The 15,488-nt window shown below is 40.2% G+C and overlaps 1 protein-coding gene across 2 annotated transcripts in view; it reads right to left on the minus strand.

The window, feature by feature from the left end:
• Window positions 1-13,197, minus strand: part of ALKBH8 (alkB homolog 8, tRNA methyltransferase) — a 102,629-nt gene extending 89,432 nt beyond the window's left edge. The window contains exons 1-3 of one of the 2 annotated variants that reach the window (XM_043481196.1): window positions 13,031-13,197; window positions 6,891-7,026; window positions 120-357 (exon numbers count right to left, since the gene is read on the minus strand). In XM_043481196.1, the coding sequence (XP_043337131.1) occupies window positions 120-357; window positions 6,891-7,026; window positions 13,031-13,074 (418 nt within the window). In that variant the 5' untranslated portion in view covers window positions 13,075-13,197. Of the gene's footprint in view, window positions 1-119; window positions 358-6,890; window positions 7,027-12,302; window positions 12,850-13,030 lie in introns of those variants that run through there. The other variant, XM_043481197.1, reaches the window with a different exon arrangement.
• Window positions 13,198-15,488: the final 2,291 nt, after the last annotated feature.

The raw sequence follows: 15,488 nt of genomic DNA on the forward strand, positions 1-15,488 counted from the left end.
TAACCCCAAAATGGGATGTCCTATTGTGTTTCACAATAACTGAAACTTTTGACTTAGATATGAAAGAAAACTCACACAAAAGCAAAAACCATTTTTAAAAAGATACCTGTATGATATACCTTTTTCCACAAAATTCAAGTACAGGCTGATCTTTTGTCCTAAATCATCCACTATTTCTTTGCCATTGAGAATATCATAGGCTTTCTTGGATTCTTCTACAGTTTTGTATCTTACGCATGAGTAGGGTTTGTTAGGTGGCATTAAGAGAGCATCCACCAATCCACATTTCTCTAAAACCGGAAGCAGTTGGTTCCTACTCACTTGATTACCCAAACCACCATTGGCAACAATCAAACTCTAAAAAGACAAAAGAAGAAAGTAACATGAGCAGTTGATATCAACCTGTTATTTTTAAATAACATTTTCAAATAAAATATTGTAATGATAACTGATTTTTAAATAGCCTTTTAGTGACCATAAACACAAATTAAAAGATAACTTTCACTGTTCATAAATTTAACATAATGAAACAGAAAGAAGAGGTAGAGAGGAGAAGAAACAAGGATTTACATAAATCTTGCTTTTTGGCTAGACACTGTGCTATATGATTTTATATTCAATCTTCATTAAAACAATCTTCACAACAATCCTGTGTGTACTCAGTTGTGTCTAAGTCTTTGTGGCCCCATAGACGGTAGCCCACCAAGCTCTTCTGTCCATGGAGTTTTCCAGGCAAGAATACTGGAGCAGTTTGCGATTTCCTACCTACTCCAGGGGATCTTCCCAACCCAGGGATTGAACCTGCATCCCTGCAACTCCTTCACTGGCAGGTGGATTTACCACTAGAGCAATCTGAGAAGCCCTCACAATAATCCTACAAAGTGGGTAATATTAGCCCCACTTCACATAGAAAGAAACTAAAAATCAGAAAATGAAGTTAAGGTAGTAATTAGTTGGAGCTGAGTTTCAAATTTACTTCTGTCAGTTTCCAGAATCTGTACTTTTTTATATAACCATTATACAATGTTTATTAAAAACGAAAGGTAAAGGTACTGGCTCAAAGGAAAAAAAAAAAAAATTACAAGTTCTATTGAATATAAAATAGGAAAAGTTTCCTCTATCTGGATTATCCAGTTATTTTGCAATTAATTTTTTTTCTTTGAAAATACCATGCTTACTTCCTGTCATTTGCAATCCTGTTCAACTTTACTCAAGGAATTTCGTGGTAAGAGGTCTCCTATTTTTATTCTGATGCTTGAAGTTTTATAGTCTCTGTACTTAAAAACATTCTTCACCATGTTAAGATCTTTAAATTCTGAAGCATAACAAAAGTAAACATCTAATGGCCTACCCGCATCAGTGTCATCATTTACACCAGATACTGGCAAAGCTTTTCCGAAAAATGACAGGCAGTAAATACTCTAGGTTTCACAGATCATATAAGCTCCTGTCACATGGTCCCATTTATTATTTTTCGTTGTTGTTGTTCAATCGCCCAGTTGTGTCCAAGTACTGCAGCACACTAAGTCTCTCTGTCCCTCATCATCTCCCGAAGCCTGCCCAAGCTCATGTCCACTGTATCGGTGATACCATTCAGCAATCTCATTCTCTAATGCCCTCTCCTCCGTCTGCCCTCAATCTTTTCCCAGCATCATGGACTTTTCCAATGAGTCGGCTGTTCACATCAGGTGACCAAAATGCTGAAGCTTCAGCTTCAGCATCAGTCCTTCCAAAGTGTATTCAGGGTTGATTTCCCTTAAGATTAACTGGTTTGATCTCCTTGCTGTCCAAGGGACTTTCAGGAGTCTCACAGTTCAAAGGCATCAATTCTTTGACTTTCTGCCTTCTTTCCAGTCCAGCTCTCACTACCGTACACAACCACTGGGGAGACGATAGCCTTGACTATACAGACCTTTTGTTGGCAGAGTAATGTGTCTGTTTTTCAACACACTGTCTAGGTTTGTCATAAGTTTTCCTGTCAAGAAGCAATAATCTTCTGATATCATGGCTGCAGTCACCATCTGTAGTGATGTTATTTTTTTTTCATTTATTTTTATTAGTTGGAGGCTAATTACAATATTGTAGTGGTTTTTGTCATACATTGACATGAATCAGCCATGGATTTACAAGTATTCCCCATCCCAATCCCCCCTCCCACCTCCCTCTCCACCCGATTCCTCTGGGTCTTCCCAGTGCACCAGGCCCGAGCACTTGTCTCATGCATCCAGCCGGGGCTGGTGATCTGTTTCACCCTAGATAATATACATGTTTCGATGCTCTTCTCTCGAAACATCCTGCCCTCGCCTTCTCCAGTGATTTTAGAATCCAAGAGAAGGAAATCTGTTACTACTTCCACCCTTTCCTCTTCTATTTGCCATGAAGTATTAGGGTAGGATGCCATGATCTTAGTTTTATTAATATTTAGTTTTAAACCAGCTATTTCACTCTCCTCCTTCACCTTCAAGAGGTTCTTTAGTTCCTCTTCACTTTCTGCCATTAGAGTGGTATCATCTGCATAACTGAGGTTGTTGATGTTTCTCCCACCTATCTTGAGTCCAGCTTGTAACTCATTCAGGCTGGCATTTCACATAATGTGCTCAACATATAGGTTAAATAAACAGGGTGACAGCAGACAGCCCTGTCATACTCCTTTCTTAATCCTGAACCAATCAGTTGTTCTGTACAGGATTCTAACTGTTGCTTCATGACCCACATAAAGGTTCCTCAGGAGACAGGTTAGATGGTCTGGTATTCCCATCTCTTTGAGAGCTTTCCAAAATTTGTTATGATCCACATAGTCAATGGCTTTAGCATAGTTGATGAAACAGAGATAGATGTTTTTCTGAATTCTTTTGCTTTCTCTGTGATCAGGCGAGTGTTGGCAATTTGACCTCTGGTTACTCTGCCCTTTCTAAACCCAACTCGGACGTCTGGAAGTTCTTGGTTCGTGTATTGCTGAAGCCCAGCATGCAAGATTTTAAGCATGACCTTACTAGCATGGGAGATGAGTACAATTGTCTGATGGTTTGAACATTCTTTAGTACTACCCTTCTTGAGAACTGGAGTGAAGATTGACCTTTTCCAGTCCTGTGGCCACTGCTGGGTCTTCCTGATTTGCTGATATATTGAGTGCAGCACTTTGATAGCATTATCCTTTGGGGTTCTGAACAGCTACTAGAATTCCATCACATCCACTAGCTTTATTAACAGCAGTGCTTCCTAAGTAAGGCCCACTTGACTTCACACTCCAGAACGTCTGCCTCTGGGGTCTGGACAACTCACCACACTATCATACTTATCCAGTTCATCAAAATCTTTTTTGTACAGTTCTTCCGTGTATTCTTTCCATCTCTTCTTGATCTCTTCAGCATTTACTAAGTCTCTATTTAGTTATAATTTTTTAACAACCCTTAAAATGTAAAACTCATTCTTAGCTAACAAGTCAGATTTAAGCTGAAGAGAGTAGTCTGCCAACACCTGATTTATATGAAGTTGGAGTTTAGAACATAATGTATCAGTTTCATATGTATAAAATGGGAAGGTTCATGTCTAGAACCTTGTTTTAAAAGAATGCAAAAGAAATTATTATAAAATTGGATAATAAGTAATGCCCTGCTCTGTTATGGGGCAGCCAATACTTTATATGTATGGTGGCTCAGTGGTAAAGAATCCACCCGCAGTGCAGGAAAAGCATGTTTGATCCCTGGGTGGGGAAGATGCCCTGGAGAAGGAAATGGCAACCCACTATAGTACTCTTGCCTGGGAAATCCCATGGACAGAGGAGCCTGGCAGACTACCATCCATGGGGTCTCAAAAGAGCCGAACAGGACTTACTGACGAAAGAACAACATGTAAGTATACACACACACACACACACACACACACACAATAAACACACTAAAACAATACTATAAAATATGGTATAAAATTTAGTCTCAGATGGTTTACCCTGGACCTCATTCAGTGAGACTATAAATTAAAGTACCAGAATAACTTTAGTCATATGTAGCCATAATAAAAAATTTTTCCAGTAATCCCAAATCTAAGGAACTACAACAGTCTTGTAAATGGCAAGGATCCATAGCCCCACCTAGAAATTGGGGAAGACAGTGAGTGGTGACCTGAGGAGTAGTAGTAGAACTCAAAAATGCTGTCCAAGTGATTTGTGGGCAATGCTGAAGGCAAAGCACATGAAAACAAGTGCAATGGGGGAGGGAAGGGAGGCACGCACTTACTATTACATGTGAGCTATATAATCAATGCTTACTTTAATCAACAGTCAAGCAATTTTTCCAGTAATATGAAGAAAAGAATTCAGATTTTTTTTAAAGTTATCTTCAGTCTTGATAAGTTGAGGACCATGGCTCTAGAAAAACCTAGTAATCACTATAACATTGTACAAAGATACCTACATGCATGGGTGCTAAGTTGCTTTAGTCGTGTCTGACTCTGTGTGACCCTAAGGACTGCAACCTGCCAGATTCCTCTGTCCACGGGTTCTCTAGGCAAAAACACTGGAGTGGATTGCCATGCCTTCCTCCAAGGGATCTTCCTGACCCAGGGATCAAACCTATGTCTCTTAAGACTCCTGCACTGGCAGGCAGGTTCTTTACCACTATCACCACCAGGAAGTCCACAGAGATATCTATACTTATGACATATAGTAAAAAGAGAATTTTTTTCTCCTCTAGATAAATAATATATAATTGGAAGTCCTTCTACAAATGTTTTCTCTTCCTTTAAAAATATTGAGGAGAAAAAAATAATCAAGTCCAAATAAAATCACAGTTTGGAAGCCATGAAGATGAGGCTAAAACTTCTAGAGATGTAACAGAAAAGTTCATCTCAACCAGAAACAAGTTTCAGAGGCAGCAAAGAAACCCATTTCTTTTCTTACTACTTTTCTACACAGTCCCTGTAAGGGGGGGAAAAAGCCAGTTATGCTTGAGAACTGATGAAAATAGAGTATGTCATTAATCTTCTGAATGCCTCACAGCCTCAGTGGCTCCTGGCAGTAAGTGTGTGCATATATATTAATTCTGATCTATTATCTGCTCCATCCTTTTTTGCGGGATTTGGTTTACATTCTCTGAAGTTATTCATCTGTGTGTGTGTACTTATCAAAGGTCTACTTCAGGGAAGGAAAAGGCCTCCACTAGGCTGGTTTTCAGACGATGCCTTACAACTGTTTCTTCAGTACTTAGTGCTTGATAAGGATTCTGCATCTGCAAAGCACATTTCTCATCAGCCTGTCTGAGCCCTCCTGCTCTCCACTGCAGAACCGGGCCACAGGAATGCATCTCGCACCACAAGCAGCTTGCCTAATTTCATTACGCTGTATTTCATCGGCTGTGGAGCCCACGAGCCACCCAGCATCGTGAGCACAGGCAGCGGGAGCAGGAGTACCTGGAGTCCCGTGACCGTGACGGAATAGTACGGGAACCTGGGCGTGAGGCACACTGTGCGTGGACACCACGGGGTGAGCCTGAGGCTACTAATATTTAAGAAAGTCTAAGTAGGGCTAATATTAAATCTCCACTCGTTCCTAAACTGGGATGCAGCACAGAAGACAAAATAAACATGACAGAAGAGTAGTGGTCTGAGAATCAAGAGATCTAAGTTTTGAGCTCTGCTTCACCTTCTAAACTATATCTCTTTGGCCCTCAGTAGTAAGTTTCCTTACTATTCTTATCCTATATCTTTACCACCAGAAAGAATATCATAAGAATACTTTATACTCATATGGTATTTTAACGATTAGGAAGTACTATCATATACATGTTCTCTTTATATATACATGTTCTCTTATCATATACATATTATCTTATCATATACATGTTCTCTTATCATATACATGTTCTCTAACAACCCAATGGAATAAAAAGGTATGCAATAGTATGTTCTTACAAATGAAGAAAGCTGAGGTCAAAGGATACTGCTCATGTACAAATAAGTGGAGAAGCTACAAGTTAAGCTAACTTCTCCTCATTCATAGCCCAGGAAGAGTTGTGTGTGTGTGTGTGTGTGTGTGTACATACATACATATATATCATTTAATCATTGCCCGTAAGTTAATTAAAAAGGTTTTATAAATAAAATCTCATAAATAAAAAATGTTTCACAGCATATAATTAAAATACTTTATAATAGAGATGAAGTTAGGAATAGAAGAAAGAAGAGTGCATTAGGGTACAAAAGATCTAACTTGAGATTTCGATTCAGCACCTTATATCAATGGACATATCACAACCTCTCAGAACCTTAGTTTTCTCACTGATCTCATAAAGACTTCTAGGGAATTAAATATAATAATGAATAAAAGTATGCTTTGTAAACTGTAAATAGATGTATAGTGTTATTGTTATTAATGCAGAATTGCAGCTTCCTCTAGTTCAAACAGGAGAAGGCAATGGCAACCCACTCCAGTACTCCTGCCTGGAAAATCCCATGGACGGAGGAGTCTGGTAGGCTGCAGTCCATGGGGTCACGAAGAGTCGGACACGACTGAGCGACTTCACTTTCACTTTTCACTTTCATGCAATGGAGAAGGAAATGGCAACCCACTCCAGTGTTCTTGCCTGGAGAAACCCAGGGACCACAGAGCCTGGTGGGCTGCCGTCTATGGCGTCACACAGAGTCAGAAACAACTGAAGCGACTTAGCAGCAGCAGCAGCAGCAGCTAGTTCAAACAACACAATCAATGGAAATTCAAACTATACTAGGCTATGTCCCAAAACACAGTTAGAAGGTCCTATCTTATATATATACATTTAACACAGATTGTAACACATACGGAATTTCTTCTCTGAGCAATTATTAACAATGCTACTTAGAACACAATAACATGGCAATACGTTTAAATTCAAATTATAATAATAGCTCTAGGTTACCTGAGTAGCATAAGATACTGTCTCAATGCCTTCATGTCTCAGCAAAGTATGCCTGGCTTTAATCTGTTTCCTTAAGAGTTTCTTCTCAGTTTTACTGAGTTTGTAATTACTTTGGTGATTGCTGTCCATGACAATACTGGGGAAAAAAAGGAAGGTCAAAATGTCAACTTTAGGAATCTGAAACGGATAGTTATAATACTGTTCATGTATTTTATACTTTATAAATGTTTCTATGTGACAATTTTTAAATGCCTACTATACTTTTCACCAACCAAGAGAAGTGAGAACAAACAGATGCATGGACAACAAAGGAATATTTAAGAAGGTAACAAAGAAACAAGAACATCTAACAGCATCTCTGGTAGATTCTACGAAACAAGTCAGTGCTTTAGTGCTATTAGGTGGGCTGTTTTCCCATATGCAACCTCTTTACTTATGAAGTCATAAGTAAAATGCACCAGACAAATCTCACATGTTCTCGTTATTGTTGGTCAGTATCTGACTCTGCGGCTTCACGGACTGCAGCACACCAGGCTTCCCTGTCCCTCAAGTTCTCCCGGAGTTTGCTCAAACTCATGTCCACTGAGTCAGTAATGCTATCCAATCATCTCATCCTTTGCTGTCCCCTTCTCCTCCTGCCCTCAATCTTTCCCAGCATCAGGGTTTTTTCCAATGAGTCAGCTCTTTCCATCAGGTGGCCAAAGTACTGGAGCTTCAGCTTCAGCATCAGTCCTTCCAATAAATAGTCAGGGCTGATCTCCTATAGGATGGCCCGGTTGGATCTCCTTGCAGTCCAAAGGACTCTCAACAGTCTTCTCCAGCATCACAATTCAAAAACTTCAATTCTTTGGTACTCTACCTTCTTTGCGTTCCAACTCTCACATCCATACTTGACTACTGGAAAAACCATAGCTTTGACTACATGGACCTTTGTCAGCAAAGTGATGTCTCTGCTTTTGAATATGCTATCCTGGTTTGTCATAACTTTCCTTCCAAGGAGTATCTTCTAGTTTCATGGCTACAGTCACCATCTGCAGTGATTTTGGAGCCCAAGAAAATAAAAGCTGTCACTGTTTCCACTTTTTTTCCCATCTATTTGCCATGAAGTGATAGGACTGGATGCCATGATCTTAGTTTTTTGAATGTTGAGTTTTAAACCAGCTTTTTCACCCTCATCAATGTTAGGAAAGGAAGAAAAAAGAAAAACCAAAAAATTCACAGTAGAATATACAGTATGATTCCATTATATAAAGTTCAAAATTCAAAAGTAAACCATATGTTGTTCAGAAATATATATATAGCATAAAAGCAAGTAAATGATAAATATAAAGTATAGGAGAGAAGTTATTTCAGGGGAGAAGAGAGAACTGCAATATGAAAGGGACACATAGAAGTATTAAAAGTATTTAAGCTAGGTGGTGATTTAGGAGTTTATTATTTTTATAAACTGTGTATGTTAAATACTTGGTATCTATAACTTTTAAAATAACAGGTATAAGAACACCATAGAATTATGTTTTCATTTTTTTAAAGATATGTCAATCAGTAAGTAGTTCCTGAGTGCTTTCCCAAAAAGGTCTTCACACTATCCAAATCAGCACCCTGCATCATGCTTTATTACAGAAGCCTATTTTATTTTGTTTACAGAATTTAACAAATTTGTGATGACTAATTTGTTGGCTTAATTATTCCATCAGGATGTAAACTCCTGGAGAGCAGGAATGCCAACACACAGCAGGTGCTCAACAAAAGTTTGTTGAAGGGATAAACAAACAATATGTGAATACACACATGCCTACTTAAGGACTCAGGACTCTACAGCATACAAATACAATACATGGTTTATGCTTTCAACACAGATTTATAAGTTAGTTGAGGAAAACAGACAAACATTAAACAATGAAAGAATATGACATAGCTTTAGATAATAAAGTGTCAATGTTCTTTAAGGGTGATATAAATTAGAGACAAAAAAGATAAGATTGATGTTAACTGGAAAAGTTTGGGAGAACTTCAAAACAGAAAGGGACTTGAGATGAGTATCAAAGGACAAGAAGAATACACAGTCATAAGGAAGGGAAGGGATCCAGCGAGGCAATAAACAAAAGCTAAAAACAGAAATGGATGTGTCTGGCAATGACATTGAGTAGCAGACATAATTTTTTAGAACAGAGAATGCTGGCTGATCGACCAATACCACTCTTCACCCACTTGAAAGTCTTCAAAGTTAGCAAACAAAATAAACTTAAGAACTTAAATAAAATCATTTCAAAGCAGCTCTTCAACAGTCAAAAGTCTAATATATGCTGAGACTACTGAAAAAACGTCAGTAATCCAGCTTAAATAATACATGGAGCCCATGAGACAGGAGGTAAAGCCAGTAAAATAGGCTGGCTGGACAGCACAATAGGGAAATGAGAGGCAAAAGAACTTGCAATAATCCAGCTTAACAAGTAGAAATGCTGGTCCCACCTACGGTGAAGGCTATAGAAAGAAGGGAAAGGGAAATAGGAAGAGAGGGCAAAAGATAAGTTCAAAAAAGTCAATAGACCGTGATGACTACTCAGACATGAGAGAGAGAAGAATCAGACCAGTGGCTCAGAGAGTAAAGAATCTTCCAGCAATGTCAGAGACCTGGGTTCAATCACTGGGTCAGGAAGATCCCCTGGAAAAGGGAATGGCAACCCACTTCAGTATTCTTGTCTGGAGAATTCCACAGACAGAGGGGCCTGGTGGGCTACAGTCCATGGGGCCACAAAGAGTGAGATAGGACAGAGTGCCTATTACTTTCACTTTCACTTTGACTTTACTAACAGGACAGAGTGAGTGATGGAGAGGCTAGAGTAATGTCATTCCAAATTCTGACTGCAGAGTCACAAGAGGGTCAGGAAGAGCAGATCAGTAAGGGGAGGTGATGAGTCGGATTTAGGATATCATTTGTTTGAATTACTGGTGAGATACACAGTTCCAATGCCTGGCTGGCACGTGAAAATATAAAGTGGCAAAAGGAAAAGAAATGAGGTTAGAAAGTAAGTTTGGGGAGTCATCATTAGACAGGAAGGAGACAGCTGAATACACATTTTTAACACCGCACTAATTATTTGTTTTCCTGTTTGTCCCCTTCCACTGGACTATAAGCTCTTTAATGACAAGAACTAAATCATATTTTTGTTTCCCCAGAGCCTCCTCAGACAGTATAACACACTATTTAGGGGTCAAAGTTCTAGTTCAAACCTCAGCTTTACCCTTTACTAGCTATAATGAACCTGTGTGAGTTATTAAGTTTTTTCATGCTTAGGTTTCTTCACCCATAAAATAGGAATAATAGTGCCTATTCTTGGCACATAACTTCATCTAAACCCTGCACTAAAAAATGTGACCAAACTCTACCATCGTTTACAGTGGCATAAAGTCATGTCTTAGGATGATCCCAGCTTCTCATTAAAATGGTTGCCTAAACCTACAGATATATTAACAGATGAATGGATAAAGAAGCTGTGGTACATATATACAATGGAATACTACTTAGCCATAAAAAGGAATGCATTTGAGTCAGTTCTAATGAGGTGGATGAACCTAGAGCCTATTATACAATGTAAGCCAGAAAGAAAAAAAAACCAAATATTGTATTAACACATATATACGAAATCTAGAAGGATGGTACTAACAAATTGGTTCACAGAGCAGCAATGGAGACTGCAGACGTACAGAACAGACTTATTAATGGACAAGGGTGGGGGAGAGGAGGAAGAGGGTGAGATAAATAGAAAGAGTAGCATGGATGCATATACACTAACTTACGTAAACAGATAACCAATGGGAATTTGCCGTATGACTCGGGGAACACAAACTGAGGCTTTGTAAGAACTTAGAGGGGTGGGAATGGGTGGGAGACAGGACGGAGATCCAAGAAGGAGGCGGCATATGCACACCTAAGGTTAATTCATGCTGACGCACAACAGAAATCAAATCAATATTGTAAGCCAATCATCAATCAATTAAAAATTAGTATTTTTAAAAAATGGTTGACTGAGAAAACTTAAAATTCTGCCAGGAAATTTTATTATTTGTTTTTTTCTAAATACGTTACATGAGCAAAGACTGCAAAGTGGAAGAAAGAAGAAAGAAAAGAAGCTGAATGCATTGTTTTAAGCCTGACACTAAAAGTCCGGCACCAGTAGATGGAGCCTCGTAATCACATTTCTGGTGTCCCCTTTCCCCTTTCCTTCCCTCCGTCAGGCAGTCGTACTACAGGTGAAGACGGGTCTGAGTCACCTTAACAAGGAAAAGGCTGATACCAGCTGCTGAAACTTGGAGGTGCCCCTTTCTAAAAAGGCCAATTCCCTGGCCAAGGAATTTCCACTACTGCATAAAGGTTTGCACATGCCTTGCCATGTTTTGGGACTGTTATGGGGTATTACAAGAGCGAGGTCACTATTTTATTAGAATATTAGCCATGCTGTGTCTGGCCCAAGCACACACCCTATAGGATAATAAGAATTTTCAGATGGCATCTGCTCTGTAAGTAAGTTTAACCCCAATACATTCTATTGGATACTGCCCTAAGTGGAAATAATAATATATGTGTTTATGCTCTCCTTGAATAAGAGAGCCTATGATGAACCAAGTAGTACAGACAAATGTTCCTGTGCTTGAACATAAATTAAATTAATAGCAAAGACTGGAAACAATTTACATTCCTATCAAATGAGGCCTGGCTATAAAGTATAGCACAGATATACAAAGTATACATACAAATGTCTAGGACATACAAGACTATCAGTAATATGGGTTGACTCAAGGAAGGGAAAATAGGTAGACTGGGTACAGCAATGAGGAGTGAAAGTGCCCTTTTGCAACTTTTCAATTTAGGAGCTATTCAAATTGCATTATCTATTTAAAAAGAAAAAATATATATAATGATTAGAAAACACTGACCCCATCACTTGTCATATCACTTCACTTTAATTCTTTAAAGAACAACTACTCTATATTTTCTAATGCCCTCATTAATGTGTTTATTCTGTTTTTCTCCTTTAACTTGCTAAAATGGAAGAAAAGCTATAACAAAGCTGACTCGTTGGAAAAGACCCTGATGCTGGGAAAGAGTGAGGGCAAGAGGAGAAGCGGACAACAGAGGATGAGATGGTTGGATGGCATCATCGATTAAATGGATATGAGTCTGAGCAAACTCCCGGAGATAGTGAAGGACATGGTAGCCAGGCGTGCTGCAGTCCATCGTCGCAAAATCAGACATCATTGAGCAACTGAACACCACCACAATTAAAGTAGAGGTTTTGTCTGTATTATTCACCTTGTAACACCCAACACCTACAGCAGGACCTAGTACATAGTAGCCAATCAATAAACTCATACTGAGTAAGCCTAAATTTACTGAATTTGCCATCTTACCTTCTAAACCTCTTCTCCAGAATTGAGTTTGGTGGCCCTCTTCAATGTTTTCATTAATATATGATATGCAACTAGATCCTTGCATTTTCACATCATATTATAACTACTTTGCTATGTGCTGCGTTCACCCAGAAGGCTGTCGCTTACTTGAAGGCACAGAATTTGAGTGCCGGACATTCGGAAAGTAGAGAGTAAATATTTGCTAAATGAAATCAGCCAAAACTATTGGCTCACACTACGAAAAGCACAAGAGTCCCAGGGGTTACTCAAAAAAAGAGCATAGGAAGAGACAGCTTTGCAAGCTACTAGACCATCAGCAACACTCTCTTCGCCGTACTGGCACGAATCAGAAAAACTTCTGAAGCTAACACCAAACCCCAGATAACAACCGCTTGTCTCCAACCCTCCAAAAAAACAGATGGACACAGGCACCACGTGAGCACATGCACCTCAAACTCTAACAGAACCACTCAGCGCACGACAGCCTACTGCCCACGGACAATCCCTCCTCTCCCTGGTGAGGTCCGAAGCTCCTGGGGTATTAAAAGGACACCGGAAGAGGCAACAAGGAAAGCGGAGATATGCAGCCTCCGTTCCCACCAATAAGAAGGGCCACAAATCTCCGTCTTGGCTCAGGCGCGGTTCTCAGCAAACGAGAGCTCTCTCCTTCGCCAGGCTCTCCCACTCTTAACACAGAAAACCGCGGCGGGTACTCTCACACAACTCACCCGGGCGCCGCCATGTTGGAGAAAAACTGCACTACATTTCCCATGAGCCTGCTGGGGCGCTCCCACAAGCCCTTTCGCCTGCCAGAGACTCGCTGAAATATGTCTCTGCCAAGAGTCTTTGATTACTGAGGTGCCTCCTCTCCGTTCCAGTGAAAATTACGTTGTCTTTTGAGGGGGTATAGTAACCATTGTGAGTGCAGCTTATTTGGGGTAGCTTCCCAAATGGACATGGTCAAACAGGTTTGTGTCCCTCGGGCCCTGAGTAGTACCCACCTCCCCCTTGGACTGCGTGCATCTTTCTTCCCGAGTCTTATTAGGGGTATGGGAAGGGAATCTGGAGTCTGAAAGATGACTCGCAAGAACAAGAGAGAGGGCGGTGAATATGTATGAACGTGCCCGGGAGTGATGAATACCACAGAAAGATGTGTGGAAGAATGTTGAGGGAGGTAAGACAGGAAAGATAGGTTGTCCTATGTTATGGAAGACTTTACACCATTCTGTTGTGTAGGCCTACGGGGATCCCTGAAAGGGACTAATATGACCAGAGCTTCTGGTGGAAGGTAGGAAGAGAGGCTAAAAGAAGACTCGGTAACAGGCTATTGCAGTGCTGAAGTGAAAAGGGAAAAGATTTGGTAGCAGATCAGACATAAAAGACACCAGGAGAGGATGATGATTAGCTATTGTTCCTGCTGTAATGTTGTGTGATGTGAATGTATTATAATCATTCTGCTTGCATTGATTATGAGCTGTGTGAGTGCAGGGACGGAAACTTGGGAGTGGGAAAGAAATTACTTCCTTATGATGCTGCTGCTGCTACGTCACTTCAGTCGTGTCTGACTCTGCTACCGCATAGACGGCAGACCACCAGGCTTCTCTGTCCCTGGGATTCTCCAGGCAAGAACACTGGAATAGGTTATGGTGCTGATGCAGTGCCCCCATTTGCACCATACCACAGTGGACTATCAATAAAACTTAAGGTTGGCTTCCCAGGAAAAGTGGCATTGGTAAGAGTGTTGTTGAGTGGATGAATGATTTATATGGAGAAAAAATTAAAAGGAAGAAACAACAAGATGCAAAAGCAGATAGGCGACCACTGTGATAGTCCAGTAAAAAAGAGGGTGAGGCTAAAACTGAATAGCAAAAGGGAAGAGGTAACATCAAGCTAAAGATATCAAATCAAGCAGACATTGCATATTGCAAACTACTGTGGAGGGCATAAGAGAAAACATGTTCAATCTCCACATTGCAGTCTTGCTTCTGCCCTACTGGATGTTTAAACAAACAAACAATAACACCAGCAAAAGGCACACACCAATAGGACTTTCTGTGATGACTCAAAGGCTTGAGTTGCCTGGTATGCTAGCCACTAGTGACATCTGACTTTTGAGCATTTCAAACATAGCTAGTACAACTAAGGAACTGAAGTTTGAACCAAATTGAACAATACAAAATATCACGTTATGTCCTGCTAACCATTTTCAGTTTATTTCATCTCTATATCCACTCTGCTTGATGGTACTGGAGCTTTTAAAAATTTTGAGTTTGTTAGCATCTGTGAAACAACTCCTAGTTTTCTTTACACTTTCTGATCACTTGTTTTCAGAGTTTTTCACTGGCTTCTCTCTCTTTCCGTGATTCAGTTCAGTTTAGTTCAGTCGCTCAGTCATGTCCGGCTCTTTGTGACCCCATGAATCGCAGCACACCAGGCCTCCCCGTCCATCACCAACTCCCTGAGTTTACTCAAACTCATGTCCATAGAGTCGGTGATGCCACCCAGCCATCTCATCCTCTGTCATCCCCTTCTCCTCCTGCCCCCAATCCCTCCTGGCATCAGGGTCTTTCCCAATGAGTCAACTCTTCGCATCAGGTGGCCAAAGTATTGGAGTTTCAGATTCAGCATCAGTCCTTCCAATGAACACCCAGGACTTATCTCCTTTAGGATGGACTGGTTGGATCTCCTTGCAGTCCAAGAGACTCTCAAGAGTTCTCCAACACCACAATTCAAAAGCATCAATTCTTCAGCGCTCAGCTTTCCTCACAGTCCAACTCTCACATCCATACATGACCACTGGAAAAACCATAGCCTTGACCAGACGGACCTTTGTTGGCAAAGTAATGTCTCTGCTTTTTAATATGCTATCTAGGTTGGTCATAACTTTCCTTCCAAGGAATAAGCGTCTTTTAATTTCATGGCTGCAGTCACCATCTGCAGTGATTTTGGAGCCCAAAAAAATAAAGTCTGTCACTGTTTCCATTGTTTCCCCATCTATTTCCCATGAAGTGATGGGACCAGATGCCATGATCTTAGTTTTCTGAATGTTGAGCTGTAAGCCAACTTTTTCACTCTCCTCTTTCACTTTCATCAAGAGGCTCTCTAGTTCCTCTTCACTTCTTTCCATGATTAAATGCAGGCAATCCTTCAGGTTTTGTGTTTGATGCTTTTATCTACAATCTCCCT

Source organism: Cervus canadensis, chromosome 11 (genome assembly GCF_019320065.1).
Source record: "Cervus canadensis isolate Bull #8, Minnesota chromosome 11, ASM1932006v1, whole genome shotgun sequence".
Lineage (NCBI taxonomy): Eukaryota > Metazoa > Chordata > Mammalia > Artiodactyla > Cervidae > Cervus > Cervus canadensis.